We start from the raw sequence: 22,509 nt of genomic DNA, 5'->3' as shown, positions 1-22,509 counted from the left end.
CAGACTTGAGCAGAGCACATACAACCTACAAGAAGCAAGTGTAATTACATCCTGTCATCATACAGCCTAAACCAGCCCAAGCTTACTGGTATGTGGTCTATTATACACGTGTTCTTTACTTTGTCACACTGAAGAATGTAAAGCTGAGTGAGGATTAATATCAGACAGAACAGGCAAGCTGGTGTGCAAGAGCTCAGGATCTCCACAGTGTTGGAAACATGTATTCATACAGTAAAGCTTAACTAATGACATTCATACCAATATTGATATTTGAGAGATTAAAAAAGGTACTGTACCTGACATCATAAGCCACACTTAAAAGGGTTTATAAGTACAACTTATTGCCTACTTAATAGTTGATACATATTTTACAAATGCTTTAGGTTATTGGTTAAGTCATTAGGAAGAATAACTTTTGGGCTGCTAGCTTAGAAAAATAAAAAATATTTAGCTAGTGAGTATTAGTTATGTCGATAAAAAAAGTTCAAAAGTTTCCCCAATGAAATGCCAGCAGAAAAATCAAGTCATGAATAAAGAATTCATTCAATAAGTTATCAACATGCAGCAGAGGCCTTATCAGCTCAGTTGTACAATAAACAGAAATTGGTGGTGGCAGTCGATGTTTCTGGCAGTGTCATCACTTCGGGGTCCCCTTTGTGGAGTGTTTTATGACTTTATTACCGACACTTAGACCTGAGAACAGTGTTAACTCTGCCGTACAGTGTCATGATGGACTGCCCAGCTGAGTGGCTTTGACAGGGAAGTCCATATGGACGCACATCCTTTAGCCCCTCTGACCATCTCCGGGTGGACAGTCAGCTCTTCTTATCTCCACCTCTGTGGCTTTAAGTCTACTGTTGGCAAGGATGTTTTTTAGGTGACGACTGCAGACTGCATAGCTAAACAGAAGTATTTACAAAGTCACTTGTGCATGAAAATAGACAGATGCAAGACAAAAGACAGGTTGTGATGTAAATGGACCAGTGGAGCAAGAGACAGCTGTGCAGAAGACAGAGACATCAGGAATGTGTGTGTGTGTGTGTGTGTGTGTGTGTGTGTGTGTGTGTGTGTGTGTGTGTGTGTGTGTGTGTGTGTGTGTGTGTGTGTGTGTGTTTGGGGATATATATGGATGTGTGTGTTTGTGGATGCACTTGTGAGTATGCTGGACTCCAAACAGCCTCAGGACCAGCCAGGTCATCAGTCAGACTGTGTCCCATCTGTTTGACAAGGGAAGATCTTGATCATGGAGGAGCTGTACTGTCATCCTACGCTCTAGTTTGCACCCGCTAACAAGCACCCAGGACGCCCTCATCACCCATCACATCAGGGGCACTTTGAAGGATGCAAATGATAAGAGACGGTACAGCTTCAAGGTCAGAATCAGAGATGGGAACTGGACCACATCATGGTTTTCGAATGACCCTGTGTCAATACTGCTGTCATAGAATATACCTATCAGACAACGGCAATGTCATGAAAACTTCTTAATGAGATGGTTAGCCTCTGAGATATGGTTTTAACCAAACAGTTTGTAGAAGTCATGAGAGGAAGTGTCTTTGTCATGTTGAGATGGAAGTGAGTGAAACGCCAGCTTTGGCAGTGTTAAAAAAGGAAACAAAAGAAAGAAGGAACCTGATGAAGGCAGATATCAAGTGGGCAACTTCCATTACAAGTGCTTTGTTAAATGAGGACTAAAACTCATTACTCATTAAAAATGGTAAATGGTAAAAATGATCCCTGAATGTTCACACTTTGCTGTATCTTGTATTGATGCTGTTACTTACTGTAGCTCACCAATGAACTCTTGATAATTAAAGACCGTGTCATTTGTCTGATCAACAACACTGGAGCTGAACAAAGGACAATCCCCTCTGCAGCTCCAAAACTAAATTAATCCAACAAAAGGTTATGTCAGGAGGAGTTAACCATGAGATTAACAGAGATTCTACAAGATTCATGGCGATTCAATGCAAGAGGGATTACATTTTTCGCCACACACTGAAAAATGTAAACTACATAAATGGTAATGAATACAAAAGATAAAGATAAATCTATTGAACAAAGACAAAATGAAACACTGCTGCTCGGCTTCAGAACTCGAAGACATTTGGTAACAACAGTAAAATGTGTATGACTTGAATAAGGTTATCACTTGAGATAAATTACAGAAACAAATCCTGGTTGCTCACTGTGTCTGCCTTTTGTTTGTGAAATGCAGCGTCAACAATTATTGTATCTACTTAAAGGAATATTAAAATGGCTTAAGGTACTGATCATAAACTGCAATGTCCATAATGGGAGGCGAGCGTGCATAACCATGCATGTCATTCCTCACCTCGTCATCTCGAGAGTTGATGGTCTAATAAACGTATACAATGCCAAAAATAGCTTTAAAAATATAAAGATAGGGGACTTGCAAGAGACACATATCACAAGAGACATATAAGATCTCCTGACTTTCAGTCCCTAGCATGGGTCAATCTCCAAAACGTTTCATTCTGCTTTGTAGAAAGTAACGGTGCACCTTGAAGAATCAAGAATAGTTGCATTCAAGCATTTCATGCAAATTGGTGTTGAGGGCATTCATTATATTTCTTTTAGCAGACGAATGCAGGTGAATATAAATGGAGTTTAAATGGTAGTTAAGGAAGGACGACCCTCCACTACGGGTCATTCATATATCTCAGTCTTTTTTTCCTAGTGATTCATTACGGTAGCAGCTGATTTGGGAGACGTTCACTTGTAAGCGACCAACCGGATGTGGCACTGTGTCTCTAAGCCAATCATATCGTTGCTGTCAAACTGTTAAAGGAGTTCTCTGCTCTGCTGCTGTCAGTTGTCATTTTCAGCTCAAACAAAGGCGACCCTCCTTCACCTCCAAGCAGTAGCCAGTCATACTCCTCATTCTTCACTGGATGACAGCAACTATCTTCTTTACCACCAACACCACCAGTGTCCGGACTCCAGGAGGGATTCTGCCGAATCAGAACTTGAAGTCACTGCCCCGTGTTTATCCTGTTTCAGGATTGAGTCCGATCGCCAAAGACTTTGCACTATTCAATGTTATACAATGCTATAAATGTATTGTTGAATTCAGGAAAAGTCTCTTATGAATGAACTTGATTTACAATCAACACAAGGATGGAGTGGATGAATCCTTATGCCAGCCTAGTAGTTTGTCATTTTCAGGAAATGCGGTGATATTGTGGGTTTTGTGAAGCACATATTTTCACTGCATGTCTGCAAGTATATGTAACAATTAAATATTGTTGTTATTAATTGGTGTTTTGTCCAATAAGGAACTATTAATGGTTCATTTATTTCCTCCTCGCAAGAACCAATTACCAATTTATTCCACAACTAAACCAATGAGCTCAGCTGGACACTAAAATCCAAACTACTATTACTAGAACAGTATTTCTAATTTTATCCATGACAATGTAGCATACTTTTATTGTGCCCTTTCATGAAGAAAGATTTAAACCACATTTACAAAGAAAGGCGTGTTCATCGTTTCAGTGTTAAATGTCTCGACAAAGCAAAGGCTGTGTGTCATGCAGGACAGGTGAGCCGCAGAGATTGGTTTTCAAAAATAGTTTATCAAACTTTGCATAGATAATAAATGGAGCAATAGGACACTGTAGACATCAGAAAGCCTAAGAAAACTGTGAAATATGAAGAATGGAATAACTAATCAATGTTGCCTCATTGGCGAGCCTCAACAACGATCAATAAAGACCCCAAATGTCATCTGTTGTCAGACACAGCAACACTTTGACATAGCCTCTCAAAGCGTAGAGCAAAAGTCTGACTTTTGAATTTGACCTGATGATGTCATCACTAGATGGAAATTTAGGGAATCACCAAAATCATTTCACAGAAGCTAAACATGAAGCATTTGTGGGACCGACAGCCCAGCCAACTTGGTCACTCTTCATTATTATTTTTTTCCATAAGTTTCCATTAATAATAATTGTATATTTTGCAGACAACATACAGCAAACAAAGTATTAAACATGCTGTTAGCATCAGCAGAGTTCATAGAGAGAACAATGTTGTTGACTTTAAAGATGGTTGGTTTTGGTGTTGCGACTGAATTGCAAAAGTATAGGTGCAATCCAGTGAAAGCAATTTCCCCTTATCAGTTCTGAGGAAAGCTGTCGTAGTTGTTGTAAGAAAGACCTGAGTCGCTAAAACGATGGAAGGTGTACCGCTCACAACTGCAATAAATAACCAATGAAATATCAGCACTCACCTTCAGCTCATTTTTTGTCTGAAATCCGAGCCAGGTACAGTACATTGGTTCATCAGCGTGTTCAGAAAGTTAACCAACACTTATGAATACTGTGCCATGTTTAAAAAACATCCCTGTCAAGATCTAAATGGTTCAGGGTAAGATATGCCTCAGCAATACAGCCAAGCGAATTTATTTTTAGAATTCAGTAGGTGTTTCCAGTCCAGGACGGTGCACTGTAACTGTTAACAGTCTTGGAGTCTTCACAGACTAAAAGACATTAGATTGAGTGCACTGACTTCATGTTTGTAAATCTAATATCTGTGAAGATTTTGTATGCCCTCAGTCCACCCGTCTTGCCTTTCCTTGCCCACTTTCCTTCCTTCCTCCCAGCCAGTCAGCTTTCTTCCGTTCCTCTAAGTTGTGTGTTGGATCCTTGTTGCCTGAGACATGCCCTCTCAATGTGTGAGCCGCATTGAGTTATTTAATCTTGTCTAATCCATAAAGAGGCTTGAACAGTTTAAGCAACAAAAGTGTGACTTCTTGCTGTTTTCTTTTTTTGCTCTAAAATCAGGATGAAATTCATCACATCGTCTTTGATTGATCCTAAAATGGAGGGTGATACTCTAATGTATAATCCATCAGTGCTGGATTACGACAACACCACCAACACAGTCATACTGTGTCTACGCCAGTCTGTTGTATAATCTTAAACTATACCGCTACACTCTTATTCCTCTCCTCACACATTAGCCTACTTATAAATAGATTGTTGGCCGTTTGAAACAACGTCTGTCAAGATTATTTTTTGCATGGAAAATATGTAGTTTACAGTGATAATGATGGCAGAATAACCTCATTTTATCAGCTGTAGCTAACACATTACTTCAGCTAACGTGTTAGCTCTGTAAATTGTTTGAAAAGTCTTTTTTTTTTTTTGTCTTTTTAATGTTCCTTGGTGAAATTGTTTTAAAACAGAAATCTAGTAACAGTGGCATCAAATATGAACTTGACTAAGTGCTAAAAGACCAAGGCTGAGACTCCATGTTTTAGGCCAAAAAAAAGGATGCCTTAGACCGCAAACTTTACCCTAAACCCTGATCGCTTTCACACAGTGAGGAAACAATGCACAGTGAATGTGGTAGTCAACGTAACCTGTAGTCCAACAAACTAATACAACCCAGCTTATTAAGATTCTCAGTTACTACATCAAATCGAGAGCTAAGAAGACATAAATGCTAACGAATGTAGCTTACTTTAGAGTGGATACATGACTATTTATACATTTAACCTTTGGCCCTTCTACATTGGTAGACCTGCATTTTATTTATTAACCGTGTGCACTGAAGCACATTCATTCAATCTCCAGATGCTGGAACAGTTTCTAATTAATTGAATACTGCACTAAAATCGGTCACCTGGGTGGTTACCACTAATCAGGTCGACAGCCTGTAATTTGTCCAACCAATCATCAGTAACATATCCTGCTTTTTTCTGTGGAATTAACCGATATCTTTCCAGCCAGCAATTACATTTACATGATTAACTTCCTGCCCTGTTGATAAATATTATATTCTGTGAGGAATACACTCCAATGCACGCACACACACACCTCATTCATCCCAGCCTTCTCATTGATAGAGCTTAATGAGCTGCCCACTCAGATCGTAGGCATAATACAGCTGATCAGATATTCTTACCAAACAATACAGTGTGATTGCCGTTCAATTTCATGATTATTCAGGTGGCCTATTATGAGCTGAACAGTGAATCAGTTGGTACTGTCACCTCAAAGCATGAGGGCCTTTGGTCTTTTGGTTTTAATTAGGGGTGCCTCTTAGTTGATTAGTTAATTTATCCGTTGACTTGGTCATTTCTTTGTATTTTTTCAAGCTAAATGGATATTTCCAAAAAATGTATAAACACATTTCTTATCAAACACTAGATTTAAAGTGGGGCTTTTCTTTCTAGATTATTTGTAAAGAAACTCAGTTCTACAGAACTGTGGCTTGAATCAACGAATCGATTTGTCCACAAAATCTTGTTAGCAAACTAAGAATTTCTTTAGATCAGAACAGCCCCAGTTGTCACGTTCTTCCTTTGTTTGTGTGTGTTTCCTGTGAGTGCTTTGTATCCTCTACAAAATTATATTGCCAAATCTGCAACCTCAGCAGGTCTTTGTCAACTAACCATCTGCCAAATGCCAATGCCACTGATGCTATTCCATTTGTAAATTTCACCCACCTGTGTCTGCATAAAACTACTGCTCATAATTCAGACGGTTACATATTGCCTTACATTATCTTTTATTTGTATATGAAGAAACTCCGCACTTGGCACAATCCTAATAAGTTATACTGAAGCAGAGCAGAAGCAAATGAAAGTGACCTTTTTTTTTTTTTTTTTAAGTAGCCAATTTAGTCTTACTTACTTATCTTTGACCTGTCTGCTGACCTACCAAAATGTCCCCTGGAGACTGGGAGGCTACACAGGTTGCAAAAACAGTAGCTGTGAATGTGAGTGTGACTGTTAGTGTGAGCCCTGTGATTATACGGGCAGCCTGTTCAAGGTGCTTTAATGCTTTTTCACCAAATGCATGGTGGGATAGACTCCAGCATGGATTACAATTACCAAGTAATGAAAAGGGATGGAAGCATTTTCACACTGAATACTGTATATCGGCAAAGCATTGGTGCATTGGAAAATGCATTTACCTAAAGCTGTGGTTCCAAGTGTTTTAGTTTAAATAGACTTTTGCTCTTTCCCTCAGTGTGGTAGTATCTAAAATTGCTCCTTCAGTCATTACACTTTAGTGGAGTACAATTTTCAATCACTTTTGGGAACTTGGTGGTGAATACATTTTACAGACAATCATTATGGTAAAAAGTGAACATATTGTTGTAGGTATTCTGGATAAGAATCAGAATTACTGGTGTCCATCAGATGCGAGCAGCCTGCTCATCAAAGACTGATTTTATTTTTTACATTACTTATTCAAGATAAATTAAGGTGATGCGGAAATGGCAGTAAAAATTGTGAGGAGTGTTTCTCACGATTTATAGATTAGGCCTTTTGTGATTTGGTTTGCAATCGTTAATCTTTTTTTTTATAACCGGGAGGAAATGTTTTGGGTAACATTGATAGAGGACATCAATATAATAATAATAGTAATAATAATAATAATAATAATAATAATAATAATAATAATAATAATAATAATAATGTAATAATTGTACCACTTTAAAAGCTATTCAAAGGCACTTTGAAATAGTCAAATAGTAAGTGATTGTAAATGGTTTTCTTTGATGTTAGGTAATTTATTTACTATAAATAACAATGTAATTTCTCCCCCATATATATATATATATATATATATATATATATATATATATATATATATATATATATATATATATATATATATATATATATATATATATATGTGTGTGTATATGTTGCTGGAAAATATCAAGCCCTGTACAAAATGCAGTAATATGAAGTATGGTAATGAGACGGCACAAGGCAGGTAAGGTTATGTTTTGTACCATTCTGGCTCTGTAGCACCCTGGGAATAATTTGTCATTATTAAAGGTAGACCGTTTTAATATTGAAATCAAGCTTGAATCCTTTGTCATCATTAATTTAATGAACGCTCTAATATGTCATATCTAATTCATAAGAGAAGTCAAGCTCTCCTCACTGAGCTGTACTTTGCAACGCCCAGGGGGGCATAACAACGGTAACCTAATGCACTTTGCTATTAAGTGCATGAAGCTGCTGGATATTAGCCCTGATTATCTGTGTTCTGTTAAGCTGTGGGTGTGCCTGTGTGGACTCAAGCACAAGATCATCCATATCCAGATACACAATGGTTTCTTGTTGACATTTCGGAGGATAATCATACATTAATTTGTCTTTTCGATGATGAAACTACAGCCCTAGCACCATAAGAGATAAAAGACCCTACAAACCCCCAAGATCTAGCAAAATGTTTGCCGCAACCCAATTTCACGTCATCTGTTTTGGTACTGACGATTAAATATTTGGCTGAACGATTCCACGTTTTTAATGTTCTCTGTACTGCTATGTATGCTTGAAGAAAGGTGGTAATGTCAAAGGAGATACAGCATCAGTTTGATGATTGAAAAAAGCAGGAGTGGGCTGTGTCTTTTTCTTGTTCAAAGAACAATTTTAATGGTGGTTTCTCAATTCTAGTCATCTAACATTCATTAAAAAACTTGTTATATCACTAATAATAAACATAACTTGTATACTAAGATTGTTTATGTCTGTCTCTATGTATGTTGTGCATTTGTGCGCCTGTGTGTGCGTATAATTACTCATGCACGGTTACTCACCAAAAAGCTGGGAGAGATAGGGATAGATAAAGAGACAACTAGTAAAGCGATAAGACAGCGAGACAGGCGTGAGACATTTGAGAGAAGGGAATATAAATGATGACATAGCAGTAGTTTCAAAATGAGAGCGTGGATGTACAATATTTCATTTGAAATGTCTCACAAATCTAACTGCTTTCTGGGGAGATTGAAGCCATTAACGCTGTATTATGACCATTATTCCTCTACTTTTAGAAATGCAGCAATCAATTACAACACTGACAGATGAACCACTGAGCAAACAGCAGTTAAAAAATGCTAATGTTAATTCAACATATTACTGTTGTTAGTTATAATAAAACTACTTCAGGTACCGTTAAAAAATACCTTAAGCGTTAAAAACTTATACTGCAAAACTGTTTGTACTTAGTACTGTGAATAATGCAAATAAAAGTAAAGCGGGCCATGTCCATATTTCTGCCTGTTTTGTTCCCTGTGGAGTCTATAATCATTTTTAATCTTTATAGAGCATTATTTTTATAATTTGTCCCCTTTTTGTTTATTCTTATGCACGTACACAAGCATGCAGTTGTGCTGAGTAGTATCACATTGCATTTATTCACGTATTTTTTAAATACATTTTATTCCTGAGAGTAGGTGTATTGCAATACTACTCTTAGATGAGTACAATTACAATACATATATGTACTTCTACTCCCTGCTTTTATTGATACATTTAGCTATAACAATCATACAGTCGTATAATATTTTTTAGATTCATACTCACACACATGAAACCCAGTAGGTTTTGTCTTGTTGTTCTGTTTGAAGAGATTAAATACTGATTACACCATAACTTTTAATAGCAATAACAATTAAAAAAAAAACACACAAATCATGGATATTGACTGTGGGAACATTATGTGTCCACTGAGTGCTGTCCATCTAGTCTTACTGCTAAACAACAAACCACTAAATATGGATAGACTGTACTTGCATACCCTTTCGATCCACAGCAGGGAGGGCAGTTATTTATGAGCCTCTACTGTGTACTTTCCCCCCTTTTACTAATGGACAGCTTCATGTGAGCCAACATAGGCAACATCTCAAGTGTCTGTGGGTGTTGAAACCGAACTATATGATAAATGCACATGGACATTAAACACGAGTGGATCAAAGCTTTCATCAAGCAAATCTGGAAGGATGATGTAACATGTTGAAACTTGTTTTTGGGCATAGAGGACGGAAGGCAAATAATGACTGAAGCCTGTGAGAGTATCTTACACCGAAACACCGATCCTACATCTAAATGGTCAAATAGGACCGTATTCTATATTCATACTGCCAGCTGCTGAACTATACGTACAGTATATATCATTGTCTCCTCTATAGTGTCTCTATAACCCCTCTACTCTCTTTCTACATTATTCAGTACACACACACATGCATGCACACGCACTCACACAAACACACGCACACACACACACACACACACACACACACACACACACACACAAACACACACACACAGACAAACTCTCTTTCTATATTATTCAGTACACACACACACACACACGCATGCAGTCACATGCACACAGACACACACACACACACGCACCTGTGTTCCTCTTACAAGCATATGGACCCACACAGTTTCCCTGTCAAACAGTTGCTCACTCCTCCTCTGCCTCTGCATGTCTGATTTGTGTGCTCCTGTGATCCATGCAGCTCACCATTGTTTTATGATTCTGAGCCAGAGCACTCTATGACAACATCACAAGCAGCAGTCACTGCAAATATTGTGGCATATATATAATAGAGAGATGTTACGGACAGACAGAGAGAGAGAGAGAGAGAGAGAGAGAGAGAGAGAGAGAGAGAGAGAGAGAGAGAGAGAGAGAGATAGAGAGAGAGAGGCACAACTTTGATGAATAGAGATAACAACATGATATTTTTTGTATTTTTGCTGGCACAGTTTTAAGAAATTATGGGACAGACCGTTTGATGTTGTCTGAGTAAATCTTGTGATTGAGTCTTTTTCCCGATGAGACCCATAGCTTTTCTTCCTCAGGTAAGCTTTGTGGAGAGCATGACAAACCTGAGAGTAAGCTGAAAAATGTAGTATTTGGTTTTGTATCCTCTTCAAATCCAACTTGGCAATATCCCACATGGTCTGTTGATGGTTCTTCTAAATTATTAAACACATTTTTTATAAATAAACTCAGACTGAGCCTATAACCAGCTGTATTGTTCTCTCTCCTGTAACTTCCATCAACCAATCAATCCAACCAAATAAACAACCAGAAAGCCCACCAAACAGGCCCAAAACTCCTTGTTTAGTATGTCCTGCTCATTGTACTTCTTCTTAAATCTGACTCCCTTCGCCTCTCTCCCCTTCCTTTCCCAATAATTCTCTCCTACATTTTTATGGTATGCTTGTGGCTTGGCAATATGTAGGTCTGTTTGTGTCTGTTGGTCCACACCTAATCTCAAGAGAAATACCTCAACAAATATGAGAAGAATTGATATATATATATATATCAGGGCGCATTTCCTCCACTGTGGTGTGCCGCGGCCGGCTCTAGGTCGGCTTGCTTTAGAGAGCCCATGCCCGGACCTCGCCGCTTCCCGGGTCCGCGGATTATGTGCTTGCTGTGACTTCTCTCCCCGCCGGGGAGGGACGCGGCCCCCTGCTCCCGGCACTGTTGACTGGGCCGCACTATATATATCTAGATCTATGGATATAGATATATATATATAAAACTTTTCTGGCTTTTCTATTGATCCTCAATATCCATACAATAGATACAAAACACTATCTCATAGTGCTGGCCATTCAAACAGCAGTCAATAAGAGCCATGCACCAAGAGTGAGCAGACTACTGATGAGTGAAGGGAGGGGAGAATACATATTTGTAGTCAATAGTAATTTAGGCTTTCGCACAACAAGACTGTTTATTTCGTCCAAAATTGTTCCCCATTAAATATGACCTCACGTGTCAATCAAGCTTAAACATGGACTCAGACACTTCCATTATCTGCGTGCAGTATATTTAAAGCAAATGGTAATGTGCTGCACAATCAGATAGGAAAATGAAACTGAAGTAGACAGATTGAAATCAGTGAAAGAAGTACATGTCAATGCAACCTGCTAAGAATTTTCTCAAATGAATGAACTGTCTGTGCAACAGTCAACCCAGTGTGTTATTCAGGAGTGAGGCTCCATGCCACTCAATGCCTCAGGAGAAGGACACCGCTGCAAATCTTCAACTGCTGCTCAGCGGCCCTGAGACGGACAAAGTGGCCGCACAGCCAGCGACCAGGTGCTGAAGGCTGCAGCAGACATCATCCTTCGGGGCTATGTCCAAGGCACGTCACCTCATCCAGCAACGCAAACCACTGCTTTCATCATTGGGTCCAAAAATGTAATCGGAATCGCAAGGCCTCAGAGTGAAACCGGAAGCTGAAGGTTGACGTGGGGAAATAACTCAAATTTTCAGACACTACAAAGTGTGAACCGTCAGGTCAGACATCAGGCAGCCAGGAAGGCATTTGCATTCTTCAGCTGCATCAGCTGATTGTTTCATAAAATGTGCTTTATTGTATTTAGTAAGCCATTGTTGGACCTTTTTCAATCACAGCATCTTTCAAGGTATTCACACAAGTTAAATTTGACCTAAGTCGTTCGTCAAGCAAAAAGACTAAAAGTGTGATGGTTCTTAGGCACAGGAATGCTTTGAGGTAAATGCTAAACATGCTCACATTGCCAACGCTAACAGGCACATGTTAAACAGGTATACTGTATACCATAATTATGCTCTTAGTTTAGCATCTTAGAAAGGTGCCGCTGAGAGATATTTTATTTATTAAAAAAAGTTAAACGACCAATATGAAAAGTCCAATCGCCTCGGGTCGTCTGTTCTGTCATTATAAGTAGACAAACTAATTAATTCGTCAACGCTGCCAATAGAGCAACATTGACGTCCTTTGAGCCAAACATGGCAAAAAAAAATATCAAATACTCTCCGATTTCAGATTCTCTTCAAATTAAGAAAGAGTTATTATTTGTATAATATTGAAAGCTGAACATCCGTGATGAGCATTTGTCACTTTTCTCTGAAAAACAGTCGTAATTTACACTTGTAACTGAAGGCTAGATCAAACCGTTAACTATGGGAAGTGATGACGAGACCTGGTCTGACTCACTAACTTCATACTGCAGCTGTTAATGCTTCTGCAACTGCATGACCTGTATCTCAACCTGAATTTAACAGAAACCAACCTTAGTAAATAATGTAAGACATCACTCCGCAGACAGCTGCCCTGAAGAAGCAAAGACCATCGACATCAACGAGTGGTACATTCACTCATCCAGGTGCTGGAGAGGTTCATCTTGAGGTTTTATTTGAGCAGGATACTTGTCAATCATGTATTGTACAACTTTTTAAAAGAAAATACTGACTGAGTCTCTTGAGAACTTGAGTGAAAGTTTGCAAGAAAAGTGAAACATAGAGGATTTGTGCCTGAGCCAGCAGAATGGTGACGTGTGAAAGTGGACTGCACCAGGTTTACAAACAGCTCTCCCTAAAGGGTCCACAGTATGACAGATGTCCAGGACTACAGATGTTACCTGGACACAAGCCGGCGCCTGCTCTACCCCCGGGTGATGCTGTGGTTAGGAGATTTGATGTGCATCAGACAACGTATAAACCTAATTAACTGTGGACTAAACATTTGTGCTACGTTTAATAGTCCCTGAGAGCTTCTTTGCATTTGCTTATTTAATTATATTGCCTCTCTAATACCAGTAATGAATAATTTACCAGTCGGACATAAATGTTGTTGCCAGGAACAGGAATCCAAAACCGGATCAAATGAAAGCGCATTGGATCACTCAGGCATCAGTGTTTGTTCATATTCAAATGTATTATCATAACATTTAAAAGTGACACAATGGAGAAAAGCTGGCAGGTGGATGGAGAGGGTTAATGGAAGAAAACAGATTGGTACAGTAACAGAATTGAAAAGGATAGGAACCGGAACAAAAGAGGAGAGAGCAAATGAAGCTTTGGGGGTGTGACAGTAACAACAATGCAGTTCTTGAGATCATAGTCGCTCTCCCATCAAGACTTTTTCAAGTCCAGGACTGTGTTTATTGTGTCGGTGCATTTACATCCTGACGCTGTTCTCTGTATTGGCAGGAAGATCCTGTCTGTGTGTAGCTCTGTCTCACCATCTGTTCCTGGCTGGACTGCTGATATCTGTTCTTATAATATCCTGTTTTCTTCTTTTAGTCTAGGTAGGGTGCACACATGTCCTGTATCTAGGTTGTGTCCTATTCTTTGTCATCCATCCATTGATATAGCCAGCCATTAATCATCCTCTTAAAAAATTGATTTGTGTCCTGCTTGATAATACAGTGTTGAGTTATCCACCAAAAATGTCCAAGACAAACGTTACCCAAACAAATAAAACAAAAACAAACAAAAGCAAATACTTGGAACATAGTGAAACTGTGGTACTAACACCTCTACTTTCTGCAGAGCGAGAGGCATTAAACCGTTCGGGCACCTGACTGACACTTACACAGTGGAAACTTCTTGGCATGTTGTGGTTTTTATACCTAGCAAACTTTTATGCAGTTTGACTCATACAACTTTAAACCAAAGATCTTCGTTAGCAATATCTAATAGGGTTGTTTTGAGAGTTGTATTTTAACACATTTAAATTGTATTCCGCTCAATGAGCCATCATTGATTCCTTACCTCTAACTGAGCTAAGTGTAATTTAAAATTAGCATGATTTTACTTTTCACTCTTAACACAGGAATTAGTGTTAACATAAAGAAGTCTGTTATAAATTGAAAGACTATGTAAGCAGCTTCAGCCAACGATTTGGCAATATTAAGTTGTCAACCTTATATGGACCTGTAAGTTAAAGATGCTGGAAGCAATAAGGTATAAATAGGTTGATGCAACACAAGATCTTTGTGCAGGCTTTTGGGTCAGAGTGGCATCTAAACTGTGAGGGCCAGAGTCCTTAAGCTGCCTTTCATAGCCAAGCAATGTTCCCAAACACATGGGGTTCCTCCTCCAGTGTTGGTCCTTTTGATCCATCCTGGAATACTTACAGTCCTCTTTAACCTATGACACACACACACACACACACACACACACACACACACACACACACACACACACACACACACACACACACACACACACACACACACATCTTAGGATGAATCATTTCTGTCATATTCACGTAATGTGCTGTAACTCTGTTACATTATTCACCCTGGTCACATGACATCCATTGCTTCTGTCTATTCGGGGAGGGATCCTCCTCTTTTGTTCTCCCTCAGGTTTCTTCCCTTTCTCCCTGAAAAAGGGGTTTTACTATCTTTATTTGGGGAGTTTTCCTCATCCGATGCTAGGTCCTTGGACAGGGATATTATGTGTACAGATTGTAAAGCCCTTCGAGGCAAATCTTGTGTTTGTGATTTTCGACTATACAAAATAAACTGAATTGAACTTTTGTTACCTGGGTCAGAGGTCACTTGTCTTCTTGTGCATAACCCACACTGGGAGGGGGTATCGGTTACACAGCTCGGCTGCACATCTTTTCAACGGGAAGAGCCAAGTTACACTCTTTCTCTTGATGCAACAGAGTGCTCCCCTCTCACAAGCCTTCATTCTGGGCAGGAGTACAAACCACAAATAGCTCTCTGCCTTACTCATCCTGAGAGCCTTTCAGAGTCACACAAGGCCACTGTGGGTTGAGACGGGAGTCCCAAAACAGATCTGCCTCTCCTAGCCTACGTATCACCCAAAATAAAGTAATCACCACTTTAAGTCTGTTGCTGCAGACGATGGGTTTCCAGGCAGGTTTTGTTCCATCAGTGGCTCAGAGATCAACGGCCATTGAATCAAAGGGACTGTGAGAATCATGACCTTATCCAAGAAGCCTCACTGTTCATTCAGCTGTTCTAACAGCTGAATGAACAGTGAGGCTTTTGTGCACAAGAGGCCAAAAATCACTTTAAAGATCAACTGGCGGTGTTTGTCGATCACATTTTTGCAACCCTACACATGACATAAAACAAATCACAAATCATATTTAATCATGTTTTTTGTTTGTTTGGTCACTTTCCACAATGTCTGTGCACAGCACCGTATGGTTGAGGCTTGGTTTGGGTTGGACAACTAAAACATCTGGGTAAAGTTAAAACACATCTTGGTTACAGTTAATACAGAGGAGAACACTGATGGCACACCTTTACTGGCGCTTGCACTCCAGTCTTCTGTATGAAAGTCAGACACCACCACACCCTTTTTTCAAACCATGCTACATTAAGGGCAGACTACTTCCATCGTTGGCCTTCAGTGTTTGGCATTGGACTTAAATTGTGTGGAATCGATCAATATGGACGTAAATCAGCATTGGATACTGGACTGCGTCTTTGTGTGTGACTCCTACTGTTTGGTTGGTCTACCTGTGCTGACGTTGGTTGGAATCAGAGTATGACTCGTGGTCGTAGGTTTTATTTCTCCAGAATCTAGACTTAGTGGCCACTCTGGCCACCGACAACTTTGCATTTAGAAATCCCCCGACATTCGATATATGATAACGGTAACAATCACATGCACATTGTATTTGTGCATTTTGACAATGTGCCCTATTTTAGTGAAGAAACAACAAATATGTGTGGATGACAATAGAGACTGATTATACTTAGCTAAACACACTATTTTTAAACAAAACTCAAATGTATTGTTATCGCTGTCAGCATTTTACCAAACAGAAGCGCTTGAAGAGAATCTTCCTCCCGATCCGTAAATCAGTATTATAAAATGTGAATAAGGATTCGTATATCTTCTTTCTGTGTCTCCTCTTTACTGCTTTTGTGTAATCCATCCGTGTTGCTTAAATATGTTCACTGATTTAAAGGAATAGTGTTTGTCTTCTTTTTTCTTTTGCTTCCTCTTCAAAAGTACTTATTACTGAAAGGCATAACATAGATATTCTCTCAAGATCTAGACTTTCTCTCTGCCTCTGTCTTCAATTATCTATTTTAGTCTTTTTCCACCAGCCCCATATATTTGCCAGTAACTTTTTCAACCCACACTGTTTTTACAGTGCAAGGCTACTTTCTTGATGCATTCACATTCCCAAATCTCTTCTCCGCCATCTCTGTCCGTCTGTTTTCCCTGCCGCTTACTTCGCATCAATAATTGCGAGCCACAAAATATTACCAAGACAAGATGGTAAATGGGTTGAAGCGGGAGGAGAGACAGAAGCCAGACTGATGTGGAGAACAATGAGGATGCTGTGTTTAGCATGGACATGCTGATGCAAAAGAGTTATGTAAAAGCACAGGCATGTCTAACCACACACCACGCACAATACACAAATATACACTTTATCTTGGAACGCTTGGTCCGGGCCAAAATAGTAATATAAATACGATATTTGACGAGGAACACATTATGCGTTTTTAATATGTAAAAACTGAAGTTGAGGACCATTTCAAAAGAGCACTCTTTTTTAGACTTTTGTTAACAGCTTTCGCTTCTTTTCGCCAATCACTTCACAATATCTGTATTTCTTTGTGGACTTCCTCACATTGGATTTACAACCTCCTTTGTGAAATTACGCAAGTTGACCAAATACTAATAAAGAGTCATTTAAAACCGGGCCAAAAATGTGTGTTTTTTTGTTTGTGTCTTTGTTGTATCAAGCCTGTTATCCAGCCTCAGATCACAGGCAGGTGGTTGGGTGTGGTCTGAAGCTCGGCTCTGTTGCAGCTGGAAAACAAACCAAGCAGTGATGTCACAGGGGGATTGGACATTACTGCAACGAGTTGAGACATTGCGCTACAAAGTCAAGATTTTAGAGGATTTTAAAGAGATTTTCAAACAAAAACAAGCATCACCCAACATCTCACATATTGATGGTTATATTTCCAGCTAATGGACAGACAAATCTGATGATGTGTTTCAACATGATGCCTTCATCAGATAAAGAAATACATTTTTGTTGATTCTTTCATTTTGAATTGGACACTATGAGCAAAATTGTTTGGACAGTTAATTGTAACTGAAGAATGCAGTAATGCAGTCTTCTCACCACACACAAGCCCGGCTCCCTCCCTCTCAACACTGTGCCTGCACCCGAGTCTGACTTTTCTATTCAGCCATCATTTTGATGTGATCGTCTATCATATCTGTCTTTGGTTGTAAATATGTGTTCAGCTAAGCGAGAACTGAGCAATATTTTCCTTTTCATGGCCTCAGCGCCCCGTCCCGTCCCTTGAGTCTGTAAATCTGAGTGGCTTACTTTTCAACATTGTGGCTCAGAGTTAAACAGGGAATATGAATACCTTTGTTTGAGATTTATTAATGACTGCTCTGTCCCTCCCTTCTTTCTTGCAGCTTGTCTCAAGCCACTTATATGATTTCAGCCCATTAGTTTTGAATCATATTAATATTAAACATTTCCCTCTGAAACTGAATGTTACTAATATTAAGCAATTATCTCTGACTGTTCTCGTGCCGGATTAATAATGATTCTCTATTGCACCTTGCATTGAGGCCTACTTGACGCCTGACATTTACACCTGGGCTGCTCTGAAGAGATTACAACAACACTGCAGGAGGACTTTCACACACCAACCTCAGAATACTTCAATTCTACGAAACGCATCTCTGCTTGTGCTCCACAATGCAGTCATTTCTCTCATTCATTCCACATTTTTCAGGCAGAAACATTTGTACTCTTCTAAAGAAATACATACGAACACCCTGTTGACTGCAAGTGATGTATTCTGTTCTTGCATCACGGACTTGGATTGACTTGAATTAGGTCATCAGAAACCACTAAGTTATGACATTAAAGTTAAACCCATTCACTGACATCAACACAAATTAAGCCCATAACACTAGAACATACATTATTATGCCTCGAGAATCTTTATGAATAAACATGTGGCAACTTCAGACATGATATCCTGGTGACGTAAAGGTGAGTATTCATGTCAAAGCCACAAAAACAGAAAAACTCATTTCCAACAGGCTTAAAAGATCTCGCCTCCAACTTCGAACCTGTTATTTCCGTACAGCGTAGCGAGTGGGTTCCAAGAGAAACAGCAATCCTTAGCTTCATGTTACACTATACATAAACATTACCCCAATGAGCTCCTCACCGTGCAGTATTGCCGACTCTAAATAAAAATAAATAAAAAAGCACTGGTCCTTAATTGCTACTCTGTATCCGCAAACACTCTGAGTTGAGGTCTCAGAATCAATATGGGGAGTGAAAAAAATGCACTCTGTGCATCCTTGTTCTTACTGCAACATGTGTCATCCAATACAGAATTGTCTCAATGTTGACTTGAAACTACAGCTCATTTCTATTTTTTTTAACCAACTGGTGATAAAAGAAACACAATGTGAATATAAACCTACCAAAATACACTTATCTGGCTGATCAAAAGATAGTCATAGGAATGGAAGTTTGAATAATTCCTGTTTAACTCACGTCATAAATCAATCTCACAGGAGAGCTGGTGTCCGAATGAATCTGCAGATTCATAGTTTCATTGTTAGTCAAACAACTTTTTTGTGACACTAAAATCTAAACTTATTGGTGAAATTGTCTCTGGAGGTATATTGCTTAAACATATTTCTGCATTAGTCCATCCTAATCTAATGCAGCATGACAATTCAAGCTAGAGGCTGGGTCAAATAATTTATTTGTGATGAATCCGAACTGAACTGTGGATGTGATTCATTTTGACACAGCAGACGGTCTTAAAGCATAAAACTCTTTCTGTTTCAGTTAAGGGTTTTGTGTAAGTGGTAAAACAGGTTGTAGCCTTGCAGGAAATTAAAGATAATCAGACATATGTAATATGTCACACACAGTTACACTGTTTGAACATCTGTTTGTCAGAGTTACAGATTTACAGGTAAAAGAAGGAAAACACCTCCTCACGGCTCTGAGCTTTTTCAATTGTTTCACCATCTTTACAATTTGATGGAAGATATTTACTGGAATAAATCTATCTAATTTGTAATGAGCATTCACCAGAGGATGTTAATGTGAGCGTTTGTAAATCCCAAAAATATCAATATCAGAACTTCATATTTTCGGGGCATTTTAATGATTTACTATATAATTGTTCATATTGAATTTTGTTGTTGCTCTAGTTTTTAACTCACTGGGGATGAATACTGTTATTTAATTAAATCAACGTAATAAGGTGTGTCTTGGAATTTGTACTATTGGCTGCTTTAATGCTGCAATTTCTGTTGAATTTCTGTTAATAACGTAGTCTATGCATCTTTTAAAAACTTGTTATTGTTATCAGTAGTAGCATCAATGTTGTCAATTATATTAGTTTATTAACATTAAAATTGCTTCAACTGCATTTACTGAAAACGTTTACATCAGTATTTCACAAATATAAAATCCTGCAGTTTGGCAGTTATATTTTACTTTTTAATCTATGCTTTCTGACTTGTACACTTGTCTCACACATTAACTCTCACTTTCAGATGCTCACTCTCTCTCTACAGGTCTTTCCCTCTCTGAAAAGCTCACACACACACACACACACACACACACACACACACACACACACACACACACACGCGTGCATACACACACACACACACACACACACACACACACACACACACACACACTCACACACACAGTATACCGGCGAAAAGTATAAATAGTTATAACGGCAATGTTCTGTTCTGTATTATTAGGTTGAGTTTAGTGTTTAGAAACCAAATTGTTTCAATTGCATCTACAATAAATTAAAATGGAAGTAGCAAGAATCTCTTTCAATCTGTCAACATCTACTATTTAGATATATGATGATATAAAATATAAAATATAAAATCCAAATAACGTCATGAAGTCACTTTTAGTTGCAGATGGTGACTCATCTTTTGTCCCTGGTGAAACCATATATGGCAACGAGTTCGTAAGACACTTTGGATGAGGGATGATGCAGAGTGCCCCGGTGCAGGGCACCAATTACTACATGGGGAACTCCTCCCTGAACAGCATGCTTTGCAGCTGGAAAAATCTAAGATATTAGCCAACCATAAAGTCTAACAGCTGCACATAACAACTGAAATGTTATAATCCCTTGCCAGCAATATTAAATCATTATCAGCATGCTTCTCAGATAAAAGAAATGAGAGTTTAGAAACATAGAGTGGATCAATCTTCTAACTGTTTTGACTATAAGAAACTGGGATTCTGTCCAGAACTGAACTATTGGTATGCTGCTTATTTTAGGTTCACATTTACATTTGGAGAGTTTTGGAACATCACATGCAACAAATTGCTGAACAAGTCTTTAGGTTGAGCAGTGCAGGTGACGGCCATGCTGGACATATAATTATGCTCAACTCACTCCATGTGGGTGTGGTGGACACAGGATAAGTTCTATTGCTGTTTAGTTCACGATGCATAATAAGACACATGCTGCGCCATGTCGACAGGCATTCAGGGTCGAATCTCCTTCAGCATCAGGTGTTAGTCAGTGACCTCGACTTCGGTTCAAAGATTGGGAGTAAAAAAAAATACTCGGCATGTCTCTGGCAGAGGCATCATAAGCTATTTACTCCACCATTACTATACTGATGGAGGGGGCTCGTGTCATTACACACCGTCTGCTCTCTAATTCTCCCCTCCGACCACGTCGGAGGACACGCATCAGCGGCGACTCAATTATGGACCACGGTATAGCCTCCAACCACACGCACCTCGTCGCTCCACCACACGGCACGCTGCTCATCTATGATATGACATATGGCCGGGAATGGATGACCTTGTGCATTTACGCTCAGGTCACCTCGTGCGAAAACGAGCGAATCGCGGGCACAACAAGTGCTCAAGTGGCTGTGTCTCACGGACAGCCAACACATTGCCACCTTGGGTGGATGCAACAGCCCTGCTCGCTGCCATGCAAGGCTTGTTGGGGAAAAGCAGACAGGCAATAACAGAACCAGCAGTGACCATCAGCTTGTTGGAATGACCCCCAGCAGCATTACTTGACATGAATGTGGCACACTCAAGGGCATCGGGCAGCCACCGCGAGAGCTTTGAACTAAACCATTAAAACCATCCACCGATGGCCGCTGAAATATGTCGCTCACCTTTGCTGTTATCTTCTTCTCTGTTGAGATGCATGGCTCTTCTTACCATGTGCTCAGACAGGCTGGCTTTGTTCTTGTAGCAAAGCTGTGCTCTTTTCCAAAGAGTTCTCAAGATAAACTCTTATTCCAATTTTGGATTTGCGGTCTTCGCACACTCGTGTATTGTCTTGTTCGGCTGGCACGCACGGACGCGCTTGCACTTGTGCGTCCTCCACCCCGTGTTGTGCTGGATGGAGCAGGTAGTCTAGGTGATGTTGGTCTGCGTGTATGTTGTGCTCTCTCTCTCTCTCTCTCTCTCTCTCTCTCTCTCTCTCTCTCTCTCTCTCTCTCTCTCTCTCTCTCTCTCTCTCTCTCTCTCTCTCTCTCTCACTTTCTCCCTCTGTCTGTCAGTCTCTTTTTTTTTTTCTCCCTGCCTAGGGTCGCTCAAAGGGATGGTCACGGCAAATGTTCTAGGGAGGAGACGGCGGGCAGACGGGCGGGGTGACGTGAAGTAAGTCGGTAGGAGGTCGTCTACTCAGCTGAGGCGAGGAATCCGTCCGCACTCGGTGTTGGAGACCGTTTCATCAGAGATTCATCAAAGACATTTTGCTCACACTTTTACCCCGAAACTTAACATTGACGATGACACATGAACGTAAATAGGGACGACCGTATGCATAATTAGTTGGTTTTTTTTCCTATTAAGGCCATATGGTAATTATGACAGACAGACGATTCTATTAAAGTATTAAAAGAGCACAGGTGAAAGCAAATATTG

At 39.5% G+C, this 22,509-nt stretch overlaps 1 protein-coding gene across 4 annotated transcripts in view; it reads right to left on the bottom strand.

The window, feature by feature from the left end:
• syt7b (synaptotagmin VIIb) overlaps positions 1-22,102 on the bottom strand; it is an 85,462-nt gene extending 63,360 nt beyond the window's left edge. The window contains exon 1 of one of the 4 annotated variants that reach the window (XM_068595369.1): positions 21,753-22,102. In XM_068595369.1, the coding sequence (XP_068451470.1) occupies positions 21,753-21,801 (49 nt within the window). In that variant the 5' untranslated portion in view covers positions 21,802-22,102. The remainder of the gene's footprint in view (positions 1-21,752) is intronic. The other 3 variants (XM_068594044.1, XM_068593314.1, XM_068594867.1) reach the window with 3 other exon arrangements.
• Between the last annotated feature and the right edge of the window lie 407 nt (positions 22,103-22,509).

This window comes from Clinocottus analis, unplaced genomic scaffold (assembly GCF_023055335.1).
Source record: "Clinocottus analis isolate CAN_PGR_092001 unplaced genomic scaffold, fCliAna1.0.p SCAF_1, whole genome shotgun sequence".
Taxonomy (NCBI): domain Eukaryota; kingdom Metazoa; phylum Chordata; class Actinopteri; order Perciformes; family Cottidae; genus Clinocottus; species Clinocottus analis.
Note: the sequence above shows the minus strand (reverse complement) of the source record. Positions and strands in the feature narration are given on the sequence as shown.